The following is a 15,415-nucleotide window of genomic DNA, read 5'->3' as shown; positions in this document are numbered from 1 at the left end:
ATTCCAATGCAAAATTTGAAAACAATAACAAGTTGTCTATTTGCATTAAAGCTTCCTTATAAAGAGTTTAGGTTTAATAAGTTTGTGGATATTGTATGTCAATGGGTTCCATAGTTTCAGCAATACTACCTGTCAAAACACACTGTCTATACTCAGGTTAACAGGCAAGCTGACAATCACTCAAGGTAGTTCCTGTCATTAACATTACGGAGACTTGAATGTCATGAAAGCTCTTCTTTTTAGTTACCGTTCTGGACTTGTTTGCATTTTTGTTGTGTGCAGAAAGGATAACTGGTGGATGATCAATGACTGAGCCCGGGAAAAGTTGTGCAAGCTCTGCATTGATAGCAGCAGAAACTGCTTCATTAGGTGGCGTTAGAGGCGGAGTCATGAACAAGGGGGTTGTTTTAGGAGTGGGTGGGATGACATCCGACGGATGAATGAAGAACCCTGGGGCTGCTACTGAGTTGGAAGGCACAGAGTTGTGAACAGGACCAACTGCTGATGCTGCTGCAGCAGCTGCTGCTGTTGTCTGGTGTAGTTTTGCTTCCAGCTTTGCTTTCTGCAGGGAAAATAAAAGCAGCATATGTACTGTAGGCCAGTGCTGCCTGGAAAGGCATTAGCAATAAAGCATTAAGCAACAAGCAGCATGAATAGAACAAAAATAAATTAAATACAAGCAAATAGCCTCAGCTTTCTTTTGAAGTCACAACGAAAATTTATACAGAAACTTGCAAAGTAGCTTAAAAAGCTGATAAACAGTGCAAGAAAAACTAAATTTATAAGAACTTACACCTGAAAACTCACCCAATTTTCCTACAAAAAAAAGTTGATGTAAACCATGTAGAGAAAAGTGCTTCCAATTTAAGGCAACTGGCCAATCAGTTCTACAGAATTTACATGGAGACCAGCAGCACTCAATGTAATGCATTCTCAAGCATGTTTGGGATTAAAGAATTACTGTTTATTTACATATTCACAAATCTAGGGTCCCTTGCATTCACATACTTCAATCTGACATAGAACATAGTATCTTGTCTGTTCATAAAACCAAGTGTGATGACACCCCTACTGTGCACATGTCAGCACTTGACAGGCAACGCTGTGAACTGACTCCAAGACTACCTGGCAATTTTGGAAGTAAATTATACTGAAATTACAAAAATGTAATTAAAACTGTATCCTCAGCCTTGAAGTATCTGAACTGAACTGACTGATTGATCTTAGAAAGCATAAACCACACATTGCAGATGTAGATAGGTTATTAGTTTAAATATACGTAATTTGGCCCAGGTGGGTTGCAATGAACACACATACTTGGAAGAGCAGGAACCATTAATGCCTCCTTTTCTCCTATTTGAGTCCCAGGGTGTCCCTGTTGGGTGACCATGAGTAAAGAGCAGACTGTTGACTGTTTAAAGAATAAAGCCAATTGCATTTTCCATCATTAAACAGATTAAGTGCATTTTTTTCTCAAATTAAGTATATATTTATATTAAAGTACAAAATTCTCTCCTATGGAGCGCTTACAGTGCAACCCATGGCCTGATTATGTGCTTTTCTGTGTAGGAGTTTTTATAATGTATGAAGTGGCCCTCTTTGCTAGCTCCTTGGTTGAAAGTGTAAAAAATTTACAGGCCTTTTTTCTGATAACTACTCTCTCAGCTTTTGAAGTTTAGAGACATCGTGAAAGAGATGGCCTCCAACCTGTTGCTGAAGCTTCAAAAGCTGCTGCTGTTTCTCTTGTAGCACCTGGAGCTGTTGCTCGGCTGAGGCCATTGCATGAGAGAGAGACTGCAAAGCTACCTGGGCCGCTGAACTCAGTGCTGTCGAGGCTTCCCCAACTGTCCCAGATGAGAGGCCACCTACTGATGGGGTAACCCCGAAGGTACTCACTGGCATGAAACAAAGAAACAAAAACATGTTTGTAGAAAGGCAGTACACCAAGTATTCCTCTGAAATGTCACCTCTTTGTAATAATACTTCCCTCTATGGTACTCAAAACTAGCATCAATAGTCTCCCTTCCACTTTATCCCTACAAAATAATCCTGTGAGAAATGTGAAGCTTAAAGAGAATAACTGGCCCAACATCAATAAGCAAGTTTAATGGCAATAAGCTTTGAACCGGTATCTCCCTCAGGTGTAGCCCAACATTCTAACCAGTACACCACAATGGCTCCCAAATACCAGAGGGGAAAGCAGGCTTGAAAACAGATATTACTCTGGCTTTTTCCTTTCCTCACAAGATTTACTTTGGTCATCACAAGATTTACATTTTATGCAGCTAATGTTCCAATACTATTTGCAAAGCAAGCAGGGAAATCAAAATGCTACTATCCAGTATTTACATTTTTCTCTCTTAATTGCACAAAACTTTAGATGACTCTGAGATCAAAGGGCTTAGTTTTGCCTAATTTTAAAAACATGTATAGGGACTCAAATTAATCCTTTTATTCTAGAACCTTATTCATCCAGTAAGTTTTTATTGGCACAATGCTCTAACTTGGCTGTTTTAAGAAGAAATAATAAAATGCTGTATATACCAGTAAACGTACTTGCATCGTCCCTTTCTATCCTGGTTCCATCACTAGTTGAAACACAGCTGAAGTGCAAAGGTTCAACTTCCAGGAGACCAGTGAGGGAAGTGAAACTGCCTTCAGCAGCTGCACAACTACTTATCTTGCCATTCCCTGAATTTAAAAAGGAAAAAAAAAGCATCAATCAATTTACTTTCATGACAATGTGTAAATTAAAATTAAATCATTATAAATATGTCTGGGATACTATCCCTACTGCTAATGCTGACTTTGAGTTACTAGGCTCAAACTGAATGATACTATGTCATGCATCAAGATGTTCCAGATGTCAACATTCTTACAGAACTCCATGCCTTGGTCTCAAACTGGCAAAGTATAATTGTATAGTATCTGATCACTAAAAACTAGTGTATTTGATCAATCCAATTATACACTATTATGAGGTAGATCCAGGTGGGCAGCCATGTTGGTCTGAAGCAGTAGAATAAAGCTTTGTTCATCCTAAAGGTGCAACTTGACTCTTGCTTTATTACACTATTCTGATGGAATTCTTAAACATCACACACTGAAAGTGGACGTTAAAAAAAAAGTAAGCAAAACTGAACCATTTGACAAAGTTAGGAATTTTCAATCAAGGATTATAAAAGGGCTATGCAAATTGGTAAGAACTATATTGTATGGGTTTCGTGCAAATCAATAGGCTATGAAAGGAAAAAAAGAAGTTACCTTGATGTATTTGCATACCTGAGAGGACATCAGATAAGTCAATCTCATCTGACTGCACACCAATGCTGCTGTTGTATATATTCTTACAAGAAGAGCCACTCATTTCCAAATCAAAAAGCACTGGATCAAAAGGTGAACTATATAATCCATACCTATAACGAGAAAGATAGCTCAGTATTTTAATTGTCAGGCAGATATGCAGGGTAAAACTGTATACTACAAATCTGAATCTGGGTTTCTAAAGGCATTCAGTTTGAGGATTATTATATTTATGCACTAAAGAGATAAGATGCAACTCACAATCAAAGTAAGAATAAAAGGAGTATATATTACCAGATGAAAACCTGAAGTCAAAGAACAGTTCCTTTCCTATATTCATAGAGAACCAGCCACTTTCTCTTCTTCAGGATAAAGTTGAAAAATATGTCCCTGACTAGGGATGGGCACAAACTGGACCACGGACTCAATTTTGTAATGGATGGGGTGGTGGTGTTTGTAGTCTGTTTGCTCAGTCAGTGCATTTGCAGTTGTCAGTGGACCACATATGGATCACAAATTTTTCCAGGTAGTCCATTTGATCCGTGGACCAGACAACTTGGTGCCAAGGCATTAAGACAACTAGGGGTTATGTTGTTCTACAGCTCTTCTGTTGTCCTGGAAACAGGCTTATGGGGGGGGGGGGCTTTGACAAACTTCTTCCCCTTTTTAACATTGGACTGGATCTTTTCCCCCTTCCCCAATGCCAATATGCACACAACTTGGAGGGCAGGTAGAGGACCATCCTGGGGAGGTCCACTGTGACTTGGATGCCTCTAGCTTGCGGGGGGTGGCATTTGACAGACCCCCTCTTTGCACAATGAATCCTAGGAACTCCCCCCCCCCCCCCATGCCAACCTGCATGCAACTTGTAGAGTGTGTAGAGGGCCATCCTGGGAAGGTCTGCTGCAATTCTGATACCTCTAGCTTGCAGCTGGAAACACTCCTGAATCTGTGGCTGTGATTTCCCTAAAGAACACTTTCCTGGGGGCTGTGGGAGGCTGTGACTCAGCCATCCTAAATCCAATCCAGATCAAACTTGGAGGGCATGTAGTGGAGTCAGCTGGAGACTCACTGTGAGTATTGCATCTCTAGCTCACAGACTGCACAGACCATGGACCATGGACCTGGTCTGTGTCCATCCCTAGTCCTGACAAGAGCAAACAAACAAAAAAGCAGTATTTTTCAGGTTAGGGTATACGGAACCTGAAAAATATTGCCATTTCCCAATATTCCCGAATGCCATACCAGAATAATATTCAGATTTGGGAAATATTCAGGACCTCAAATTTTTCCAGCTCCATTATACCCTGCGGCGACCATTATCATCAATGGTCCCCATAGGGTATAATGGACAATTGATCCAGGGGTATCTGGAGCACGGGAGGGGGGAGCTAGTTTTGAGGTAGAGGCACCAAATTTTCAACATAGCATATGTTGCATCTCCTCAGAAAACCTCCCAAGTTTAAAAACGATGGACCTGGTGCCCCCATCCACTACTGATTTCAATGGAGGACGAAAAAGGCATTTAAATGGATTCTCCAAGATGCACAACTCCATGGTTTGGAAAACTCCGAAGGTGCTTAAAGTGACTACACCCCTTTAAATGCTTTCAGAGTTCACTCGCCAGAGTTACTTGGCTAAGAGAAGCCATTCAAAGGGACTGTGATCCCTTTAAATGCCATTTAAAGTTCATCTTTCCAGCAGTTCCAAAAATCCCAAATATCTTTGGGATAACAGGGATGCACAAGCAATATCCTTGGGATTTTTTTGGCCTTTTTGAAAAGACAAATGATATCTGAAATCTATATCTAGCTGAATCAATACCCAAATAATACCAATAAGGCATTTTCTGAGTATTTTTTTTTCAACTCAGACTTTGCTGAATGTACACTCCTAGTCCTGACCCTGACAGAACAGAGCTCTTTATTCCAGTCACAGGAATAGGAAAAAAGGAATGCAGCAAGGAAGGGCATATGGAAATCTGCAAACGGTCAGAACCATGTGTACATTCATGGAAAATATAACTGGAGAATATACCAATAATCAGACTAAATGTCTGCATTCTGAAAAATATATACATTTTTTTCTACTACCTGGTTTGAAGTAAAGCTTCCATGGGTGTTAACCGGTCTTGTAACTGTCTGGACACTGCAGTTAACAGGGATGCACAAGCAGTACTGCAGCCAGCTAAATCTTCATCTTTTACATAATTCAGCAATACAAAATACCAATACACAGAACCTGGAAAAATTGCCAACAGTTCAAATTTTAAATAATCACAAAAGCAACTTTTCAATATATTTTTTATGGAAAAAGGGAGGCACATGGATGTACTTCTACCCACATGCACACCACTAATGTGCATGGGGGGGGGGCTTACCTCCTGTTGCTGCTGCAGGCAAATAAGATATATTGCCAAGCAAAGCCTTCAAAAGGACTGAGCCAAATCCTTGTTGACTTGGTTCAAATTTTCCATTGCTATAAAAACCAAATGCATTTCATTTTAGGATCATGTGGTACAACTCTGCACATATAGCCATTTGAAGCAAATATTCTACGGCAGCAGATCTCAAATCTGAGCAACGTGAGAACTCCTGATTTTAAAATTTTCATGAACCCTCAAACCCTCCTGTCATCCCTCACAGGTGCCCAACATGCTCCAGACTGGCCTCTTTTTTAAAGTGCACATGGCAAGATGCACATGCCTCAAAGAGGTCTTTGTCTTCAAAACAATGCAGTGAGAACTACATCAGCTACAATTTAAAAGCAAACTGAAGTAAAATGTCTGTCTTGTCTATATGGACTATGTCCAAGGTCTGCCCTCAGAGGATAAACTGAGTATACGGGGATACAATTCAAAAGGTCCAAACCCACATTCTAATCCTTCCTACCCCTTGATTGGAAGGAACTTTGTGCTGGACAGCAGGAAACTAGTTAATAACTTCTAGCCAGAGGCAAAGAGAACAGAGACCGAAAAGACCTGGAAAAACTTCCAGAATAATTCACAGAAACAAAGAAAGATCAGTATTATACAGTTCAACTGAAAATTGTCTGTGAGTGCAGACTATCACAATCCCAGTGGTGAAGTAATTTGCATTTCAGTAAAAGCCAATTCAATTTTATACCAGATATAATTATGACTTCACTAGGACAGTACCCTTTTGATGCCACTCTATCAATTAGAATTTTTTGGGCTGAGCTACTATTTCCCTGTCACCTATCCATAAGCTGAACCCAGGCTAATGTTTCTGCAGATGCAAGGACTTCCTTTTGTACAGAACAATTTTAACATCTCCTGCAGCAGCCTGAAATCCTGTTCTCTCCACGCCCCCCCTCCCCCGCTCTTGGGAGAGAGGGGAGACCCAGGAATAAAAGTTTTTTGGAGGGGAACATTTCTGGCTGTCACAGAATGGAGGAGGTAGGAAAATAACCCTCTACAGATAGAAGTCCTTGACCATATGGATATATTAATCTGGACCCAAGCCTGGTAGGTTACTCATAGGTGATATGGAAGCTAGGTGATCTGTAAGCAGTGGTGGCTGAAAAGGAAGGTCAATATTATCTCCTTCTCTTAAGGTGGATAGTCTCTGCCTTCATTCCTAGGAACTTGAGACAACTCCATTTTCATGTTAGCTGGGTGGGACTGGAAGAGATTCATCTTCTGATCTTACAAAGTCCTCTTGGAGTACCTGTGTGGATCTGGACCACAGTCTCAGAAATGCTGCAGATGAGTGAACTGGGGGAAGAGAAGTTCTCCCTTATAATCACACTAAAACATTGAACTATTTTGTAAGACTACTGCTGTATTCCAATGTTAAAGCTTAACTGACATACACAATTAAAGGAATCATGAGAGAAAATAAATGCGCAAGAATACAAATCCATCTTTACTAACCTTATGCAGAGAGCCAGAAACCGTGCACATTTGTGCGCTATGCTTCGACCAGCTTCAAAGAAGCAAACACGTACTATATCAGAAAGACACACCCTTGTTTTTGTCAGCAAACTTTCATTTGCTTCTTTTGAACTGAAAAACAAATCCAGACTTTCAATCACAACCCTTAAGATAAATGATATTGCATAACAAAAGGTAGAACTAAAAGTTTTTACCTGCCCGGTCCATTGGACTGAACTCCTGCCAGCCAACATAAAATATCTAACACAAGACTCTGAGCATGTTCTGTGACAATACTGTCTTCTGACTTTTTGCAGAGAGTATTAAGAAGTTTTTCATGGAATTCTGCAAACTGTAACATAGCACACCGCTGTACTCTAGGGAAAAAGGCAAAGTACAGGAAGGGAATTAATTACTGAAAATGCTAGTGTTTAAGAAGCCAGCCTTTTATAATTCTACAATGCTGAAGCCCAGTGCCAGAAAAGAGGGGGGAGGGAGAGATATGCACCACTTTTCTCTCAACAGCTATTTCAACAGGAACCCCCCCCTCAAAGCCCCCACATTTAAAAAAGAAAATCTGTTTTCTTTTTGCCACAAGAACTGTCTTTGGAAGGTACTGCAATTCTCATCTGAAAAAGCTATTTTAATCTTTGCAGCATTTTAAAGTTTTCTTGAGCTATCATGCACAAAATTTGCCATAGAAACCCATGTATACAATGAGAAGTATGACTATGCAGCACTCAAGAATGCAGATACAGGGCTGGAATTAAGAAATTATGTACTAAATGTTTGTTTAAATCAAGAGTGTCGAACTCATTTGTTATAAGTGCTGGATCTTACATAAATTGGACTTTATTGGGCTGGGCCATGTCTGTCATAATATGTAATGCCAGGTAGCTGAGATAGAAGGACACAGGCAAACACCATTAGAGATGCAGTGCAGCACTAGACTGATGCCCCCATACTGCCTGGAGTGGGGAGCAAACCCTTTCCCCAGACTGTTCTCATGGTCAACTCTCTGAGGCAACCTAGGACCCAGGGGAAAATATAAAATGGCTGGGCATTACAAGCTTCCCCACCACCATGGTCTACTCAGAGTGGCTGTAGCTCTTCAGATACTCAGGTTGAAGTCTTTCTAATAATAAGCCACAGCTTGTCCTTTTAACTGAAAATGCCAGGGACAGAAGTTGGGACTCTCTCCATGCCAAGCAGAATCTCTTCAACTGACTGCCATGACCTGGATAACCCAGGCAAAAACATAATTCTAATTAAACAAACACTACCCTGAGAAGAATGGAGGGACAGAGCTTATTGATAACTCAAAGCTCTAGCAGACCCACCTGGCTCCTGTATTTAGCTCAATCAACACAAGAGAAAAACCTCCACTGGGAAGCACAATGTCTGTAAGCAAGCCCCCTCCCCCTCAGCCAGGAGACTTCAGCAAATAACTCTAACAGACTCATGTAGGCACAGGAGAAGCCAGTGAAAAGGAGGGAATTTCAGCAGCCCTGCCCTTTGCTCTCTGCACTCCCAAGCAGCTTGGAAGGACAAGGGCAGGCAAAGGCAGGGGAGAGCAGAGAACAGCAGGCCAGATTAAAGCCCTGTGCGGGTCACTTCTAGCTGTTTGACAACCCTGGGTTAAATGGCTGATGAGTGGTGGTGTTACCTGAAAAGCCACTAAGGAGAGAGCTTTCCTGACTAGGTATGTGGACAGCGGTACTTATATATCAAAATTACCAAATGATAAACAAACCTCTCTTTTGAAACAGATGTTTTTTTAAATCTTCTAATTGTTACCGAGACCTCTTGAAGCAAATCACATCCTCTAAGGTTATCTGATTTCCTAGATGAATTGCTGGTTTCAGTTTTACTGGAAGACTTGTCCTACAATGGTAAAAAAGAATTTTAAAAACATTTGTTTTAAAATCATTTTGTGCTCAAATCAAAAGGTTAAATTATCTATAGCGAGAACTTTTATATAAAATTTGGTCTTAGTTACCATGCCTAAAGATATTTTAAACATTAAAAGATATTAACTACTAATTTTGCAAAGTTTATACTTAATTGGGCTGTATCTCACCAGTTTTTCCAGACACAGGAGAACAGAACATTGGACTTACTGTGAGGGTTCCTTCTTGAGAGTGAGGAGGACACTCTGATACACTTGGGTTCCTCTTCCCACAATCCCTAGAGGCAGAAAATTGACTGCACTTTCCATGTCTGTGGGGAGGAACCCACCCTCAGTCTGGTGACTTCTGCAGTCCTAGCAAACTACCGCCCAGTTTCGAACTTGCCATTCCTAGGCAAGGTAGTAGAGAAGGTGGTGGCAACGCAGCTTCAGACTTTTTTGGAGGATGATGTCCTGGATCCCTTCAGTCCAGCTTCCGCCCTGCCCATGAGACGGAGACGGTGTTGGTCGCCTTGGTAGATGATCTCCGGAGGCATCTGGATTGAAGCGGTTCAGCACTGCTGATCCTTCTTGATCTGTCAGCAGCATTCGATATGGTTGACTATGAAGTGTTGGTTCACCACCTTGCCAATTCAGGAATACAGGGGCTAGCCCTACAATGGCTGGTCTCCTTTCTCCAAGGTCGGGGGACAGAGGGTGGCACTTGGAGATGAACAATCCCAGCAGCACCCATTACAATGTGGTGTGCCACAGGGAGCAATTCTTTCCTCAATGTTATTCAACATCTACATACGTCCCCCATGCCCAGATTATCTGTAGGTATGGGCTGGAGTATCATCAAGATGCAGATGACACCCAGCTCTATCTGCTGATGGATGACCGCCTGGATTCGGCAAAGAAGGAACTGGGTAAGGCATTGCAAGCCGTGGCTGGTTGGTTGCAACAGAGCTGGCTGAAACTGAATCCATTGAGGACGGAGGTCCCGTGCCTAGGTTACAGGGGGCTGGGATCAGAGATCAGGCTCCCATCCTTTGATGGAGCTCCATTGATGCCCATGTAGAGGGTGAAGAGCTTGGGGGTATTCTTGGATGCCTCTCTGACTATGGAGGCCCAGGTTACCACCACTGCCAGATCAGCCTTTATCCATCTGAGGTGGGTCAGACAGTTGGTCCCATATCTTGCCCCTGCCCACGACCTGGCCACAGTGACCCATGCGATGGTCACTTTCAGGCTAGATTATTGTAACTCTAAGTGGGGCTGCCCTTGACGCTCCTCCGGAAACTCCAGCTGGTGCAGAATGCTGCTGCACGGATGTTGACACCGTCACCTGTACGGCACAAATCCATCCTATGCTGCGTGAACTGCACTGGCTACCTATTGAGTACCAGATCCGGTTCAAGGTGTTGGTACTTACCTTTAAAACCCTGTACAGCCAGGGGCCAGCACACCTTTGGACCGCCTCTCTCTGTATGAGCCCCATAGGTCTTTACAATTAGTGACCCAACAACTTTTGGTAAAACCTGGCCCCAGAGATGTCCATCTTTTCAGCCCTGGCCCCTGCCTGGTGGAATGAGATCACCCTGGAGATCTGGGCCCTGCATGATCTGTTCCAATTCTGCAGGGCTTGTAAAACAGAGCTCTTTCGCCAGGCTTTCAGCTGAGGCAGTGGACATCACTTGTTCCTGGCCTTCCCCCTTCATTCCATATCAGTGCTATAAGATCTGCTGGACCTGGACAATAGGCCATGTCTGTGAAGCATAATCTGCCATTTTAGTCTCTATTGTCACTCTGTAGTTTTAGATGTGATATATTTTAAATTGATCTTTTATTGTTTTTACTGTTGATTACTTTTATGATGTAACCTGCTCTGAGCCTGTCCTACGGGAAGTGCGGGCTAAAAACTGAATTAAACAAATAAACGGGCCAGGTCCCCTGCATTTGGTCCAGTGCGTAATGGGCTCTCTGACCCACCAGGGTAGTGTCAGTTGTGATCCGTAGGTCTGTGGTCACTTGGAAGGTTTTGCCTACAAATGTTTCTTGGTTGTCCACCAAAGGAGGTCCTTCCTAACATACTGACTGATGCTGATGTGCTTTCAGAGGGCTATGAGCCTTTGGTATGGCAACAAAGCTCACTGAAGTACCCAAGAGTGTGCCCAGGTTCAAGGGACTATCTCAGCTTCAAGCAATTTTATTGGTAACATATGGTAATAAATCTATTTCTTACATCTTTAAAAACTTCTTTTATCTACCCCATATATTACTTTCTACCCACCCCTCCCCCCGTTACTTGACCCCCGCCGATGTTATTTACTTAAAATGCAAATATTTAAAGGTACCTTTAACTATTAAAACAAAAATTTATATTCTTTTTTTTTTAACTAAATCATTATCAAAAATGGTCCGATGTCCTTTTATTTTCCACTCTTTTTCTACATATCTTCTAAACTTTTTCCACTCTGTCTTAAACATTTCTAAATCATAGTCTCTTAATATTCTTGTTAATTTGTCCATTTCACTCCATGTCATAACTTTTATAATCCAATCCCATTTCTCTGGTATTTTTTCTTGCTTCCACAACAGCACATATAATGTCCTAGCAGCTGAAAGCAAGTACCAAATTACAGTTCTATCTACTTTTGGAAATTTTTCCATTTGTACTCCCAACAGAAAAGTCTCTGCAACTTTCTTGAATTCATATCCCAAGATCTTAGAAATTTCTTGCTGAATCATCTGCCAATACTTTTTTGCTCTTTCACAAGTCCACCACATATGGTAGAAAGAACCTTCATGTTTTTTACATTTCCAACATCTGTCTGGCATCTTATTGTTCATCTTTGCCAGTTTTTTAGGAGTCATATACCATCTATACATTATTTTAAAATAGTTCTCTTTAATACTATGACACGTCGAAAGCTTCATAGAATTCTTCCACAAGTATTCCCAAGTTTCCATCTGTATTTCTTTATTTACATTAATTGCCCATTTAATCATTTGAGATTTCACTACTTCATCCTCTGTAGACCATTTTAAAAGTAATTTATATATTTTTGAAATTAATTTTTCATTATCTCCAAGCAGAACTTTTTCCATTTCTGTTTGTTCTTTTCTTATTCCTTCAGTTTTGATACCATAATCCATCAAGCCCTTTATTTGTTGCATTTGGAACCAATCATATTTATTATTCAACTCTTCAGCAGTTTTCAATTCTATTAGGTCCAAGGGACTATCTCAATAGCTGCAATCATATAAGCAGCAAATCCACGGATTTCATAGAGCAAAACTGTTTGTCTGAATGCTCTTCTCTGCTCTGTATAGTGGGAAAAATACTTTTTTTCTTGATTCAATCTATCACTGATCCCAAATGTGTGATGACTTGGGCAGGTGTTAGCTGGCTCTTCTGGAGGTTGATTAGGAAGCCATGACTGGAGAGGCACTGCACAGTGTCCTGAATGTCCCTGAGTGAGATTATCAGTTTTGTGAATATCCAGGGCACTGACGCCAACTCAAATGGCATGGCCCTGAACTGGAAGTGTTTTCAGCTAGAGGTGAATCTCAGCTACTGTCTGCCCTGGGGAGTTATAGGCACGTGAAGATATGCCTCAGTCAAATCAACGGAGGCCATGAAGTCCTCTGGCTGCAGAGCTTTGATAATCGTCTTCAAGGTCTCTGTTTTGAACTTCCTGTATCTCCCCAACCTGTCCAGTCCCTGTTCTTTTTGGGAACTATAAAAAAATAGAACACATGCCTAAGAATCCTTATGATGACGGCACTGGTTCAATGGTAGCGATCTTCAGCAGATGTCTGATGGCATCCTATGTGCTCTGTCTCTTAACGGGGCAGTGAAGAACTAGTGAGCTCAGGAATCTGTTGTGAGGTGGGATGACAAATTCTATTGCATAGCCATGGGTTATTTTTTAAAAATTCATTTGTTGGTGGCTGTTAAATTCCAGGCTTGAGGGAAATTTTGAAGCTGTCCCCCAACTGGAGCTAGCCCGGCATCACTTTTGTTGTTGCCACTGTTTACTTCCCTTACTAGAGGCTGGTGCTTGGGCAGAATTGTAGTACTGACGTGTGACTCTGAAGTTAGGTTTGGATTTGGTCCATGGCTGCTACTTAGGTTCTGATCTGAATCCTGGAAGCATTCTGTAAGAACTAAAGGACGGTGAACCATAATTTTTCTGCCATCTGTCCTCCCTTTTATAGGTGAATGGCATGACCTTCTTCTTGTCCTTGGTCTTAAGATGTTCTCTAGGCTATCCCTAAATACCTTGTCACCCAGGGAAGGCCAAGATGCCATTTGAGACTTATAAAGGGAGTCCAAATTCCAGGACTTGCGCCAGATATGTGTTCTGGCTACCACATGGCCCTTGCTGAGAATGTCATCATGTCCAAACTAGCATCAGACATGAAGGCTGTAACTTGACAAGCACTGATTTAAATCTGGGTATTCTTGGGACAATTTATGAAGCCACATGTATGAAGCTCTTACCATCAGAAAAGTGGCAGCAAAAATTTTAATGGAGAAGACAATGGCCTCATGGCATCTGCGGAGAGCTGAGTCACCTTTTCGATCATTGGAATCTTTAAGGGTGCCCTCTCCCTCTTTTGGAACAGCCACCCTGATGCTAAGCTAGCCACAGGAGCATCTACCACTAAAACTTTCAGTAAGCTGGTTACCTTGGGAGGAAATGAGTTATTCTTTTAGCCTGTCCAGAATGTAGACCGTTATTGGTAGGGTATGACCACACTTCTTTTATCTCAGTTTTTAAAAAGGATGGGAAGGGAAAAGTTAACCCAGCTCTCTAACCCTAGAAAAAGCCTCAGGGGCCCCTTTACTGTCATCATCATCATCTTCTTCCTCCTTGGGGATTTCTATCTTAGGGGTAGAAAGCGGCAGGATTTTTAATGCCCCCGTTGAGGGGCTTCGTCCTCAGGCAATAGGCCTTCCTCTTTATCAAGAGCTGAATCAGAATCCTCATAGTCTAAGAGGGAATCCCCATCTTCAGGTATGTAGTCCGCAAAATCTGAATAATTGCTCTGAATGGGGAAGGTGCTTTTACAGGTAGCCTTTGTTGGCCACGAGAAGCCCTGGCATTTCTCTGTGTCTAGAGTCCATGAAGTAGCTAATTTTTTTTGAAGGTATTTGCCTGGAGAGGGATAGCCCATAGCCATGGTGGGGCATCACATGGCCACGCCCTCAACTTTCCATCCATGCCAACAACTTTTCATTCAAGAAAGTTGTAGTTACTTTTCCATTTAAATTGCACCACAGTGTGCCATGCCGGTTCCCTGCTCCGGCCCTGCTGATAACTGGACTCATTCTTTTTGAATCGTTGGCACCCCATGACCTCGCTAGCCCCACCCTCCCTACCTATTGGCTGTTTCCATTGAACCCATTCCCGCACCAGACACCAGTGAATGAATTGCAGCAAACTCCAAATAAAATCCACAGCTCTCTTCTCTCAGCTTGATTGCTTGGTGATGTGGTTGATAATTCCTCCCTTGGAGGAGGCCCCATGATTGGAGACCTCAGCTGCAGACGTCACCATGACTGAAGCAGTGGGCAAAAGGCAAATAGCGTGGGAAAGATTAGGCCAGAAGAACAAATAGAAGAGGCTATGCTGAGGACTGTGGCTCTCATTTGGACCAATGCCACTTAAGGTGGCAACAACAGTTCAGAGGGCAATCAGAAGACGTACAGCAGAGCTGCTGGTGGGATCCAACCCATTACACTGGGTTGGAAAAGCCTGTCAAAGGAGTTGGAAGTTAGACACACCTGCTCTGGCTTTCTTCTCAACAAGCTGCTGTTTATCACCCCCCCTCCCAAATTAGTAAGGAGTAGCGCCCCACCAGCAGGGGTGATTATTTAACCTGCAGCTCTTTGTACTATAGCATTCACAAAGGTCTCCCCAATCTTCAGAGATTACTTTTAATACAAACAGCAGACTTCTAGGCAAAGGGTAAGGTGGAACAATCTGTCCCACATACTATTTCCACAAGATTTTCCACTATATCCAATGCATTGCTAAGAAACTGGTGTGCACAGACAAGTCAATTACCATAAAGCTTATGAGTTTAGGCTCTATAAATGTCCTTTCTTGAACCTTTTCATAATTACACTGTGCAGAAATCTAAAAAAAATAGGAAGCCAAAGGGTTGGGTTCAAAGAACCACTAACAATGTTAAGTTCATGGAACAGATCCTTCCCCTCTCACTCCATGCTATCCGAAAAGCTGCTCCTCAGGTCTTCATGACGTTATGAATAGTACAGGATGCAGTATAGGGGACTGCAGCTTGAACTGGAAACT

The 15,415-nt window shown here is 42.0% G+C and overlaps 1 protein-coding gene across 2 annotated transcripts in view; it reads right to left on the bottom strand.

Moving 5' to 3' along the window:
• Positions 1-15,415, bottom strand: part of BIRC6 (baculoviral IAP repeat containing 6) — a 224,539-nt gene that overhangs the window by 158,994 nt on the left and 50,130 nt on the right. The window contains exons 17-25 of one of the 2 annotated variants that reach the window (XM_060244345.1): positions 8,952-9,082; positions 7,414-7,575; positions 7,199-7,330; positions 5,684-5,781; positions 5,397-5,544; positions 3,283-3,416; positions 2,545-2,691; positions 1,708-1,895; positions 248-562 (exon numbers count right to left, since the gene is read on the bottom strand). In XM_060244345.1, the coding sequence (XP_060100328.1) occupies positions 248-562; positions 1,708-1,895; positions 2,545-2,691; positions 3,283-3,416; positions 5,397-5,544; positions 5,684-5,781; positions 7,199-7,330; positions 7,414-7,575; positions 8,952-9,082 (1,455 nt within the window). The remainder of the gene's footprint in view (positions 1-247; positions 563-1,707; positions 1,896-2,544; positions 2,692-3,282; positions 3,417-5,396; positions 5,545-5,683; positions 5,782-7,198; positions 7,331-7,413; positions 7,576-8,951; positions 9,083-15,415) is intronic. The other variant, XM_060244352.1, reaches the window with a different exon arrangement.

This window comes from Heteronotia binoei, chromosome 1 (genome assembly GCF_032191835.1).
Source record: "Heteronotia binoei isolate CCM8104 ecotype False Entrance Well chromosome 1, APGP_CSIRO_Hbin_v1, whole genome shotgun sequence".
NCBI classification, from domain to species: Eukaryota; Metazoa; Chordata; class Lepidosauria; order Squamata; family Gekkonidae; genus Heteronotia; species Heteronotia binoei.
Note: the sequence above shows the minus strand (reverse complement) of the source record. Positions and strands in the feature narration are given on the sequence as shown.